At 29.7% G+C, this 13,441-nt stretch overlaps 3 protein-coding genes across 3 annotated transcripts in view; 1 reads left to right on the forward strand and 2 right to left on the reverse strand.

The window, feature by feature from the left end:
• The window catches only part of LOC123007733 (metabotropic glutamate receptor 5-like), a 34,671-nt gene extending 25,126 nt beyond the window's left edge, over positions 1 to 9,545 (reverse strand). Inside the window, exon 1 of the mRNA XM_044403152.1 lies at positions 9,470 to 9,545. The gene's annotated coding sequence lies outside the window, so the exon portion shown is untranslated. The remainder of the gene's footprint in view (positions 1 to 9,469) is intronic.
• Positions 9,546 to 10,654: 1,109 nt separating this feature from the next.
• LOC123007277 lies at positions 10,655 to 11,535 on the forward strand. The gene is made up of 3 exons (XM_044402481.1): positions 10,655 to 10,813; positions 10,869 to 11,085; positions 11,135 to 11,535. Exons 1-3 carry the CDS (start codon positions 10,734 to 10,736, stop codon positions 11,513 to 11,515), a joined length of 678 nt encoding a protein of 225 aa, XP_044258416.1. The 5' UTR covers positions 10,655 to 10,733; the 3' UTR covers positions 11,516 to 11,535.
• Position 11,536: 1 nt separating this feature from the next.
• Positions 11,537 to 13,347, reverse strand: LOC123007276 (protein downstream neighbor of son homolog). The gene is made up of 2 exons (XM_044402480.1): positions 12,181 to 13,347; positions 11,537 to 12,133 (listed from the first exon to the last, which is right to left on the reverse strand). Exons 1-2 carry the CDS (start codon positions 13,252 to 13,254, stop codon positions 11,585 to 11,587), a joined length of 1,623 nt encoding a protein of 540 aa, XP_044258415.1. The 5' UTR covers positions 13,255 to 13,347; the 3' UTR covers positions 11,537 to 11,584.
• Positions 13,348 to 13,441: the final 94 nt, after the last annotated feature.

Genomic DNA, 13,441 nt, shown 5'->3' on the forward strand with positions numbered 1-13,441 from the left:
AGCACGGAAAATGTACCAAGTCATGCGTGTTTTTCCGTTGGAGGAAGCCACTTAAAGTGGAAAACAAACGCATAGGAGAAAACACAGGGAAATGCAGGCACATTCCTGGAATGGGTAACCGCTAATATTTTTTGTTTTTGTGAGGCAACAGAAAAGGACTACTTCACATCTCCCTAACCTGCCTTACCTGAGCCACTATTTATTATTAATATTTAATTAAATTAAATTAATCACCACCTAGAAACTTTCCTAAAAAAGGTAAAGTTTTGTTTAAAGTACCTACTATGTATTTGGTTAAATGAAACAGTTGGTATTGTTATTTTATATGTAATTTTATTAACACCATAAATTTAAAGTTTGTGGTAAACAGAAGAAGAACAGAAAGTTGGACGTGGTAAAAGTTATTGTTCTTGACTAAGTCTACAAAGAGTGTTATATTCCCTCTGCTATAGCATAGGTGTAATTATTATTACAGCACCAAATAAAATAGAAAATTATTTTAAAGATGTTTTTCTGTTAGGAAGTTTATGTTTCTTACAACACAATAACTTATATAATATTTAAAAACTTCGACAGCCCTTTATGTATTTAGTGTCCTGTGTCAGAGACATAATAAATTTCTGTATTAGAAATTCCTAACTTTTGAGCGGGTCACAAATACTCGAGAGTAATGTAATTAATTTATTAATAAAGCAGGAATTTGGGCATGTTGTACTATCAAAGCATTATACTTGTTTTATAATATTTTATAATGTTAACCATTTTTTTGCAATTTGAGATATTTTTTTAAGCAATGCGTGACAAATGTCATCAATTTTAACTGTAAAATAGAATAGTAAATTTTATTTAAAAAGCGCTCAATAGAAAAAATTGTATAAAAAACACGTGTTACAACCTCTCATTGTGACACTCGTGCATTTGTAACACTCGCCACTGCTTGGTTCGTGTTACAAACTACTCGTATCAAAATGATAATGTGACACTTGTTTTAAAAAGCTTTTATTTAACTTGCTTTGTTGTCTGTCTGTCTGTCGTCTGAACAAACTGAAATTTTGTATAACACGCTAATTCCCGTAACAATATAATAATCTTTACTTTAATTAATAATTTATAAACAATAAACAATAGTTATAAATAATTATCAATTTCTTGGCCTCTAATTGAAATATGAAGATGAACCAACGCCATTCGATACAGCAGGGAAAAAACTATCGGGTTGTTGTAAATAATACGTAAAAATGATTATTTTAGGTACTCAGTCCCCAAAATAACTATTTTAATACAGGCTGAGTCAATTATAATAAAGACCCTGACCGATTTTTAGAAGCAACCCAAAATACAATCTCAGTCAACTTTGCTGCTTTTTGTACGTTTGAAAATTTTAGTTTATTAACTTCAAATCAAATTGTTGATATGTCATTAGTTAAATTTGACAGTGTCAAAAATTCCACTTTCTTTTTTCCTTGAATTTAAAATGTACTCAAACGACGAAAAAACTGACATGATCTTGACAAATGGAGAATGCCACAAAATGATGTGGCTGAATCTGTACTGTCAAAGGTACACCATACAACTCCAAGTTACAAAAATTGTCAAAGCTATCACAGAGGGATCTAAGTTTATATCTTTAAAAAAAATGTTGAGATTTCACTCTTTTATTGTAGTATATGACTTTTATAATGTTTCTAAAATTAGTTTATTAAAATATTGTATGCTCATAATAAAATAAATTAAATAGTTGATTTATTTTCAGTAGTCTTTTGCTTTAACATGGGTGTCAGAAGGAAGTTGGTAACATACGAATGATACATTGATGATACATTTTTGTGAAAATTTTCGAAATCAGACTGAAAAATCATAAACGTGGAAGGTAGTTTAATCAATGTTATCGAAAATTTGTTCAAATTTGTTGACCAGTGTTATCATTTGTTCTATCAAGAGACGGCATGAATATGATTCTAGTTTATCTATTTTAATCAATAAATAACTAAAAATTTGAAATTAACTAAATTATTAACTAAATAAAATTTTTGAAAGGTTGAACAAACTAGAAAAGATTATCTAATTTTTCAAAATTTGTAATCGGTGTTTCGTTTTTATTGTTACAAATTTAAGCCAGTAATAGAATATTCAATTTTAAAATAAAAGTTTCCTATAAACATGTATCGAAAAATATTAAATACCGAAGCTACATCCCCTAAAAGGGGTACATTTTTTAATAGCTTTTTTCCAATATTTCAGCAACCATTGTAGATAAAATTTCAAAATTTGGTACAACTGATAACCTTTATACACCCAAACGAATTCAAAGATAAAATGTCGAAATTTTTACTCAAGGGCGTCCTAAACTAGGGGCATTTAGATTAAAAGTAACCTAACTATTTTGGCTGTTGGTTCTTGTCACTTTCAGCCACAAAATTCTAAATTCTATGGTTTTTCACAAAAAAGAGGTGTCTTGCGTTTTTTCGATAAAACTTACTGTTTTTGATAAAAATTAGTTTACAGACCATAAAGAGAATAAAAATTAAAAACTAAATACGTCTTACCGTTTAAGACGCCCGTAATTAAAAATTTTGACAACTAATCTTTGAATTCGTCCAGCTGTACCAACTTTAGTAATTTTATCTATTCTGTAATAGTAGAAAAATCCCATTAAAAAACGCATCTCTTTCAGGGGGTGTAGCTCGCTTACCTTCATAACATTTTTTGATAATTGTTCATAGGAAGCTTTTGTCTTAAAATTGAATATTCATGTGCTTACCTGTATACTATTTTTAATATTCTAAATTTGTTTCACTTTTATCTTTTTGTACTTTTAACATTATCTCAGAATTTGAAACTTTAGTTTTAATAAAAACGACAGCGGAACCCCAATTTATATTTCGATTCACATGTGTGACGCAGGTTTCATTGGATGAACTCAAAAAGTTGTATGCATAAATGCATGAGCATTATAAGGGTCGAGCAATAAGACTTGCTAATAAAGGTTTATTTGTACACTTCTATTACATGACGATGAAAGATGGTTATCTATTAGAAAAGAAGCGGTAGCGACTGAAAGTGTATGTATTCTACATTTTACCGTTTATTAAATAGGCCAAAAATGAATAATTTAATAGAATTACGATCCAATCAACTGTTAATAATTCTAAACGGCAACGAAACAACTTGTTGAATATAGAGCACGGTTAATAATAATAATCACTGGTTCAAATGTGATAATAGAAATTATATAAAACATTTGTACAATACTAATTAGTTTGTTTTAAAATCACTGATTCTGCTTCTTTATTTCAAAATTCATCCACGATTTTGATGATTCTGTATTTATACAACAAAACTGCGTGCTCATAAGTAAACACAAAAATCAATCAACAATTTTATAAATTTACTCAATGCATGGCATAACTCTAGGAGTAGGAGTCGTTTTGCAAACGAATTTCTCTCTTTAGTTTACAAATAATGTGTCGCACAAAAGTTGGAAACCCTTTTGACGGTGGAAACACAGTTTGTGTTGTAATGCTTGCAAAACTGTCTTATCAAATCGGTTTATTTTTTCGAATACAATACATTTTATAGTGAGATTAAAATATTGACTAACAATTTTGTTAAAGGATGCATTTTCTAGTTGCTTTATGAACTTTTGCTAAAAAAAAAATCAGCTATAAAATTGTTTACTTTTCTCTGATTTGAATGTTAAACCCGGATCATTATATAAACTATAGAGAATGTTAGGAGAAATCAAATTCGAATTGAGAAAACGATATTGTCTACTCAAGAGACTGAATACTATTCCGACAGATACGAACTTGGATATAGATTTACATATCCATCAGACTTTTTACATTATTCACTAGGTGTGCAAGCGGTGGACCTTTCATACCTGTATTTGTCGCAAGTAACAAGTTACGAGACAATTTCAAATCAATCAAATAACTGTTTTCAAAGAGTCAATATTAAAAACCAAAACGAATGAAAATTTGTTCTTAATGTTTTTAGTAATAGTTATTTGTATTACAAGGAAAGAAAGTGTATGGTTTACTCCCACAGGTGGAAATTACTGTCCGAAACTTGTCGATAAAACAATTTCCTCAAGTGTAATACATATAACTTTTCTAGCAATTTTCCAGCAAGAAAAACATCAAAACTAACAATTTCTCTTGATATCCCAGTTTCGTTATTAAATCTAGCAGTATGTTTTTTCCGGTTCTATGGAAGAGGTAAAATTTTTAAATCACTATTTTTCTTTCGGAAAACAGAATGGAAAAACTTACTTTGTGTTGGGGTGTTGAATAAAAAAAGAATAAGTTGTCTATTATATTTATCATGCAGTTTTTTAATTATTTCTATTATTTTATTTAATATGTTGTTTGTTAAAATTCTACAATAGTAAAGCTACCCTATGATGTTATTTTTTATCGAACATCATTTTTTTCCATTTGTAAAATAAAAAGTCGCCTTGTTCTTTTAATTTTTAGACATATGAAACTATGAAAGCAAGAGTAAAATTCTTCAAAGTTCTTCAAAATGACAGAAAACCGCACGACTTGTTACTGAAATAAATGTGACCTACACCCTGTATACAAATAAAATAGAAAAGCAAAAGGTCGAGGTCATTTCTATAATGAAACAAGACAATGCCTTATGTTAATTGACGTTTGCAGTAACAAGCAAAATGCAATTTTAATGACCCACTGTTACTCCTTTCATTTGCACTGTGTATTTATTGTTCCAAGTTCATTCATCTTTTAGAATAATTGGAGCGCGTTTTAGGCGAAATCATTGAAGAATTGTTAACCTACACAAAGAAAAACAGCAGTTCTTGGGTTAAAATATTTCTAATAAAAGTATATGTAATTCCACCTCTTCGTTTCCAATTCAGTGTAATTAATTATTGTGCTTCGTCGTATATTCACAATTTAAAAGTCCATAATTCAACACAAACGTTAATCTTAATTTCCGCATAAATTCCGTGGCACTTTTAATTAACGCCTATACAGAAGCATCTGAGCAAATCTTTTTTTTTCTCGAACAAAAGATTCGACCATTGTTTTCATACAAGATTGTCTTTGTGTTTGTTGATTTAATTTTAAAAGTAGGTAATTTATTTCTTCTTTATTTGCATAATTCATTCGTTTAAAAGCCAATTATGGGCGCAGAGTGAAAAAATAATGCACTGCTGCTACGTATGCAAATGTTGTGTTATTTATTTTGTGTGCATGCATTTCAGAGAAAAAATATTTAATCATTGATAGATGAAATTGTGGTTGTGAAAGAAGAAGCGTGAGAATGTGAACAATATGCCGTCCAGATGATTAATCGAATTCTTCTTCAGGATTACTAAAACTGAAGTCAAATGTAGTAAAAACATGGAATAAAGATCTAACAAGTGATAATGAATTATTTCCGCATTTGCATATGAACAGTATTCCAGGAAGTTTCTAATTTTTCATATTCGTAACAAGTAAAACAATTTCACAACATTTTCTCATTTATAAATTCCTTCTAAATTACGAAAGTTTTATCATTTTGCCAATATAGAATACACACTTACACATTTTTTTTTTCCTATTTATTAATAAAATAGTCGTTGTTTTGATACGAATTTGTTAATCATTGTTGACTCATAAATTTTTACTTTGTAAGTTTTGAATTACTGGTGTGTCATAAGGTTTAACCACATGCTTAATCTTCTGTGTTTTTAATAATACAAACTTAACATTTACCGGAAAACAGTGCTATAGTAGTGCTAAATACCAAAATAGCAATAATAATTATATATGTAACATGTGCGTGGTAATCAGGGAAATGATAAGGTTTCAACAAACAGGATGTTCAATTTGAAAAAGCATTAGGCATCGAGATCTTGTACAAATATGCAATTACATCAGTAAAAAAAATGCTAAAAGCGATGCTGAACCCCACTGTAAATTTCCTACCTATAAGGTCGTTCGTGCTTTCGTTTTATTATGAATAGTGTTCCAATTATAAATTATGTGTTAAATAAATATAATCCTCAATGTAAGTAAATAATAATTATACAGGCTGTATTATCAAAAACGCCCCAAGACATAACTCCATTATTTTTAAATTATTTTTAAAGATATGACAATACTTCTTGGAACAAAGTTAAACAGTTTCTTGTCATCTATTGTTTGGGATCGATGCTTAATCTATGCTGCTTCCTGTTTCACCGGAAGTGACATTAATTTCAGATTTTTAAATGTAACACCCTGTATATTTTACAATTTTTTAATTTCTCAATAAATTGTCTTTTTTTCAAGCTCACTTCCTATTATTTATCACTAACTTTTGATTTTTGGCAATTTGAAAATTAAACTAAATTACGTAGACTGTGGAAAGAATAGAACATTTTTATTCATTTTATCTAAGACATGCAAACGTTTGATAACGAAAAACTTTGAGCGAAAAAGAATTACATACCAAGTGAATAAAAAGTATGGAACCAAACGTTTTTTGCTTAAACTATTTATTTTTTGAAAAAACTAATTGTTGAATGATAAAGTACTATAAAAATGTGATGATTTAACAAGAATAAAATTTTTCCTTTTGTTTTTGAGTTCTACAAAAAAAATATTTTTTTAAATGGCAACCCACTATAAAATCATTTTTCTCATAAAAGCTATACTCTAAGGATTACAACTATCTGCTTTATATTTAATTTTTTCAAAAAAAAATTTTCACGTAAATTGCAAATTTGACAAAAAAAAATCGCATAACTCAAAAACAAAACAAAATTTCGTTCTGAAAATACGATCACATTTTTTATATTACTTTAATTTATATTAATAATAATTATTTTCTGGAGGTAAATGATTAAAAATAAAACCGCTTGGTTCCATACTTTATATTCAGCCTGTATAACGTCTTTAATGGTAATGAAATTATGGATTGGGACGTTTTTTATAATACAGTCTGTATGTAGGTACCTACACACATCAAAAATTGTGCATATTAAGTCAAAAACTGTTGCTGTTTATCATCAAAAACATATCGTAATTTTTATTTATTTTATTATTTTTATTTATTTTTTAAATAGTTAATATTGAGGTTTGACGTTTATACTTATCAAAATCATATCAACTCATGCAACGAAGACTATCGTAACTCATTTTATACTCATTCAACTGAGAAATATATAGATACACTTATAAGATATTATACTAATTTTTATTTTATCTACGACCATTAAATAATACGTTTGTTATTTACGTAACTATATAGGTATATGTATTATGTTACTCATAATTTATATCCGTGACTTATAATAAGTCACGAGTGACTTACCATAAATAACAGATTTGTCATTATAATAAACATAAATTTTGTAAGTAAAAAGTGTTTTATTAAAAAAGTGTGATAAAACGTAATGGCTATAATTCATTCGAATGATTTACATATACTCACCGTTGTCTTTGTATAAACTTTATCCTTTTGAATTATAACCACTATTATGTGCTCGTTAAATAATATACTATTAACAAAAAAAATGCTTGTCTCTAAGTAAAAATATCTGTTTAGCTGCTACTCAATTCTTTTATAGTATTATAAATTAACTAACTGTTCACTCATGACGAAAAAAAAATTTTGTTTTTAGGTTTTCGTTGAATAAATTAAAGAAAAAAAATTTATCTTAAATTGAACCGAATACAAGGTGTGTCAGAACTCACTCCCCATAGAAAATTTTCAAGTAAGATAAGATACCAGGAACATGGAAAACATGTTTAAAAAATTCTATCTGTCAACAAAATTTGCCATTTATTTTTTGACATTTGACATTTTTATGTCTATTTAATACTGATGATTTTGTATATGTACTTTTATAATTATTTAGTAAAAGTACAAAAATTTTACCAATAAAAGCCACAAATAACATTAAACAGAGTTACAATTTAGGATACAGCTTTCTTGTTTCCTCTTCTAATAGTCTGTAGCAAAAATCTTGGAAAATTATTTTTCCAATAGAAATAAGTAGAGCCAAAGTGCTAAATTTAAACTCTCATAACTTCGAAATTTTTATAGATAGAATTTTTGAAACATTATTTCCATGTTCCTGGTATCTTACCTTACACGGCATTTTACTCTGGGGCCCGAGTTCTGGCGCACCTGTATTTTCATAATTTTGTAACAAAACTTAAACTCATTCACCAAGAAGATCTTAATAGTTATTTATTCGACGAGTTTGAGTGTAAATCGGACCGATTATCTCACCGAGTGGGTTATTAAACCACGAGTGTAACGAGTGTTTTATCATCCACGAGGTGGAATAAAGCGTCCGATTTACACTCAAACGAGTTGAATACAACATTTTATTCTTCGAATTAGACTCAATAAGGCTTAAACTTGCTTTAAATCTGTTAAAAATAATCTGACGTTTCGTATTGAGAAATGCTAAACAGTTGTCAAAACTTCCTCACATGGGAGAAAAACCGTAAATTTTAACAGTGTCGAAGAATAAAAAAATATTTAGATACCTACCATTATTATTAACTGCAATTTGCCATATTCTGAGTTCGTTGCATGGGTCAACATTTCTCAATAAACCATTGAGTTTTTATCAAAGAATGTGTTTTGTGGTTAAATAATGAAGAGCTCGATTTATGATTAGCTAACACCAGTTGTTGAATAAGTATTTTATTGAAAGAATTTAAAATCACTGTACTGTATTTTATCTTTACTCGTACATACTACATATCCGCAAGAACAAAGATTGTTTTAATTTGGTCAACCCTAACTCTGCTTTTTAATAGGTAACTAAACTGAAAAATCTAAATAATGTGGATTATGAAATCCATTTTCAAGTTAGTTACTCGCGTGGAGTTTCTCCCTCTACGGTTACTCGTCATTATACTAAAAATAATAAGTTGTTAAATAGTTTTTTTATTTTTATGAAAGAGATGTTTCATAAAATAAAAAAAGATGAAAAAATACAACACTGGTAGCAAGCTCTGCAAAATTTAAAGAAGAATAAGATTAAACAGTAACAAGGAGTTTATTCATTAAAAAAAAAACAAATAAAATAATAAATCATCATTCATAGTATCACTTTAAAGTTCTTTATATGTTTACAAAATTTCAAAATCTCAATAATGGTCATTTTTTTATTTTGTATATGTGATATACATACATATGTCCATATATTGTATGTTCTCACTTTGACATTTGATAATAATAATATAGACACTTAAATAAACTTGCAATATTGTATCTATCTTTACCATTAATATTTAAGAAAAGCTCAGCAAAACAGAAATTAAATAAAAGTATTTGAAACAATCATTTTACAAAATTTATTTAATTATTAGGATTAGTTTGCTAAAATCTTTTACAACAAGTCTTTAAATTATTATAAATTGTTGTAAACTTTTATTATTACGCTACAAAATTCTTTCTTTTTAAAATCATGCTCAATTTTGAATAAAAAAAATCGAAACGACATGAAACTTACGGAATCGAATTCATTAAACCACGAGGTTCGTGCTTTTCGTAAGTTGACGTTTTACACCAGTATACCTACGCCACCGACGCTTTTGAACTGATGTTAAAACGACGCGCGAATTTGCAAGGCGCTAATATTTTGCGCCGACGCTAACATGTGTCCGTCTGATAAAAACGTGATAAGTTACGTAATATTAATTTAAAATGATGTGGAATAATAGGCTAAATAAGTGGGAGGAACGAGGAAACTTTTGCTTAAGTTTCTGACAATTCTAATGACGTGAAGGTAGCAAACGTTGGCGAAAATAACAACAAACTTTCTTTGCACTGAACTGAAAAAAGCCAAATTTTAGACTTTAGTAGAAATAAAAGTAATAAAGTTTTAGTGCATTTTTTTCAGTTTGCTCACCGAATATTTAATGTTTAATATTACATCTTGTATTAAAGTTTTACAATTTTTTTTCTTTTGTTTTAAATAAGCATGCATACCTCAAGTAAAGTGTGACGTCATTTTATATAATAGATGAACAGAAAGTATGAAACCAAACGTTTTTGTTTAAATAAATAGTTATTTATTGATAAATAAACAAAAATTTAAGAAAATAAACGGAAAAACAATTTTTCAATTTTTTGTTTCTGAAATAAGAGAAATTGCTGGAAACGATGCTGAAAATCACCAGTATCAACCTTTAGAAAGTAAATTGTACTAGTCTATTTCAGCATCCGAATTGGTGAAATGATTCATTAAAGCATCGGTTTTGGAATCGAAATAAGCTTTCAAAAAAAAAATAGAAAAAAACTGATTTAAAAAATTTATTTTAAATAAGCATTTCAAATGTGCTACCAAATGTGATGTCATTTAAGTTGTAGATTTATTAGAACGTTTTTTACTAAGAAACTTACAAAATCCGAAACTTTTAATCAGAATAATTAAATAAAATCAAAGTGCAAATGCGTTATTTTCTATTTTCAAGAGAAACTTCAAAACAAGCAAGAAATACAAAATTAGATCTGGAGGTATATCATTTAATTTAAGAGTGTTTTTCTCCAAAAAACTCACAGAATTCGAATAATGGAGAAATATGTAGAAAATATGAGGAGGATTTATGAAGCACTATATATATGCAACCAATAATACAACAATGTTCCAATTTCCTTTTTAATTTTGACAGCATTTTGATTTTGACAGTGACAGTGAGAAGCATATTCTGACAGTCATCACAAAAACATATTTAAATTTGCAAATTCGTATATTTGAATTAAAGAAATTCATAATGGTATTTGGTGAAATTGTTGAACCATCAACCCGAGCGTTAATTGATGATGAATATGAAGAATATCGAGAATACATCAAGTAATTCGTCCTATTTGAAAAGTATGAAACAAATTGCTATTGATAACGATTTCAGGCCAGAATTAAAGTGGGAAGGAACATTTAAGGCACCTCCAGACCTTGACACGTTAATTTTCGTTGAAGGAAGCAAAATACTTAAATTATTTGATGCCTTGGTTTTAAACAAACGAGACCTTGTCTGCATGTTAAAAGTTGCTGGAATAGAAATATTTAATGGAAAAAATGGCAAATACATTGTCACTTACACCAAACAAGAAATAACAACTGGCGAAGTACGTTTGCAATTTTAATTTAGACTACAAATTTACAAAAAAGTTTTAGATCATCGAAGAACTTGTGGAATGGCTAAGAAAAGCCGCACATATTTATGCATTGACTTCAGAATCTGCTGCTTCTTACCAAAATTTACAAATGATAGAAAAACCAGAAACTCTAATAAGAAAACTTTCCACAGAAAGTAATTGTTTTCCAAATTACAAGAAACTGGAGTCGCCTAATTTAGTATCAGGTCTAGGGGCTGATGTTTTATCGTTTTCTATTCATACAGGATTAAAATCGACCTTATTTGTCGTATATATGGACAATTCGCCCCTTGATTCAATTAATACCAGCCCCATTATCCAGTTGATTAAACTTCTAGACTTGAACGTGAATTTGTCTTCTACAAATCTAAACCCAGTACCCAGTAATTTATATTTGTAAGCAATAAACAATAAATTTCAGTTCAAGTATATTTTATTCAATAAGTTAAAAAGTTAAAATTACAATAAGTTAGGTCCAAGTGTAAGTCTTGTTGTCACCACTGTACTTCAGACATTCAATGTTTGTAACGCAAACGTCTGTTTTGCAAAATTGTTGAAGAATCTTTTTACTTAAGCCACAATCAGATAAATTTTCCTTATCAAAAATAGAATTTCTTTTAGGGTCTTTATCTTCGTTACTTTTTAAAACTTTGCTAAACGGCAGTGTGGACGCCATATTAACGAATGTGGCGCTCATACTGTGTTCGGCTTGATTAATTGAAAATAAATTATGAATTGTGCTTGGCAAAATTGGTCCTGATATTTCCAATGAATGATAATAAGAATTGTCAACATGCACTTTACTCTCCCTGACTTTCAGGGCTTTTAGTGTTGCCCCATTGAACGCAACTGGTGCCAGAAGTGTCGGAGGAATCCCCGCCAGAGGTCCTGTTAAACTTGTAGCACTTTTACAATTAATTAAAAAATTATAAAGAGCGTGAACTTCCACTCCTTCAATTAAGACTAGACTCTGTTCACTGTTGTCCACTTCACATTCAGCTTTATGTACGATCTTTGCCTGTAAAAAAATATTTCAGTCAAAGTCAAATATTAGAAAAGAATTACTTGTGTGTAATTGATTTGTTTGATATCATCAGCGTTAATTCCCATACTTTGCAACCATTGTTCGTCTGGTGATTCCTCATCATCAGGGGCTACTTCTAATTCCCCCGTGGTAGAATCCCAGGTTTCGTATCCCTGATCTGAGGTTCGTTTCTTTTTCAGTGGCATTCGAAATTCAATATCTTCCTGTTTTAGCATCTGGCGGAATCCCCGAGTTGTGGGGGTAATTAACGCATGTATATCGCTAATTCCGCTAATACCTGCTGCCCGAAATAACACTGTAAAGCTATTAGAACACACATAAAAGTACGGACACTGTTTTGTTCTAATTAACTGAAATAAGGACTTTAAACTGTCTTTCCAAGCTTCTTGTAAGGCATTTTTCATTGCAACGTTTGTAACAATGCTAGAGTCGGACTCTGAAACTTTTCCAGAAGATCGCGGAAAGAGTGTGAGCCATGGAAGAGACGGCTGTTGCCAATAAAGACAACACTGATGAAACTTTGAGTTTGGAGAGATATCTAAGTTTGTGCCAGTGTTTTGATCCAAACATCTAACAAATCCTGTTGTTCCTGATGCTTCTTCACTTATTTTCAGTTTCTGGCTCCAGGAAAACTGCTGTTCTGACCATAAACGAATCTTAGTTTTCAAAGTCCAGTCAATGGGAATGTCATTCTCTCCTTGTGCTTTCACAACCACCACTTCGGCCTCGTTTTCTTTCCTTAAAATATTCTCAAATGAAGTCAAAGGAACGCTGGTGCAAGTAGTACTTGGTGTAGTTTGATGCAAGAGCTTGAATAACGTTTGATCAGTTGATTCATCAAAAATTGAAGGAACGTCCAGTTTGAATTTTTTGCTTTCATCGGTTTTCGCAAAAGGGTTTTTGCGTTTTTTAGCCGAAATGATGTCTTCCAAAGCTGCATTTTTGTTATCCTTAGAATCCGAAAGCGATGTCTTTAGAATGCCCCCCGCAATTCGCGCCTGAAGAGCTTTCTTCTTCATTTTCAGTTTGTGTAATTTCATGACTTCGGACGGGTGGTGCCATTTTTGGACCGGCTTTTCAGGACTTTTAGGCATTGCTTGGATTCCACAAATGGCACCAATTAATTCAGAAAACTCAAAAATTTCACGATATCAAACAGAGCTCATAACATAACCTCACTTTGTAGTGTCAACTGAGAATTGACATTGTTGACAGTTGGCGCTTTTCTGGTTCACCCGGAATTTTAATCAAGGATTTTCTAAAAAAACGGAACAAAAAATT

The sequence above is a fragment of the Tribolium madens genome, unplaced genomic scaffold (assembly GCF_015345945.1).
Source record: "Tribolium madens isolate multiple individuals breed KSU strain unplaced genomic scaffold, Tmad_KSU_1.1 Scaffold_3;HRSCAF=73;Tcas5.2_LG2, whole genome shotgun sequence".
In the NCBI taxonomy this organism is placed as follows: domain Eukaryota; kingdom Metazoa; phylum Arthropoda; class Insecta; order Coleoptera; family Tenebrionidae; genus Tribolium; species Tribolium madens.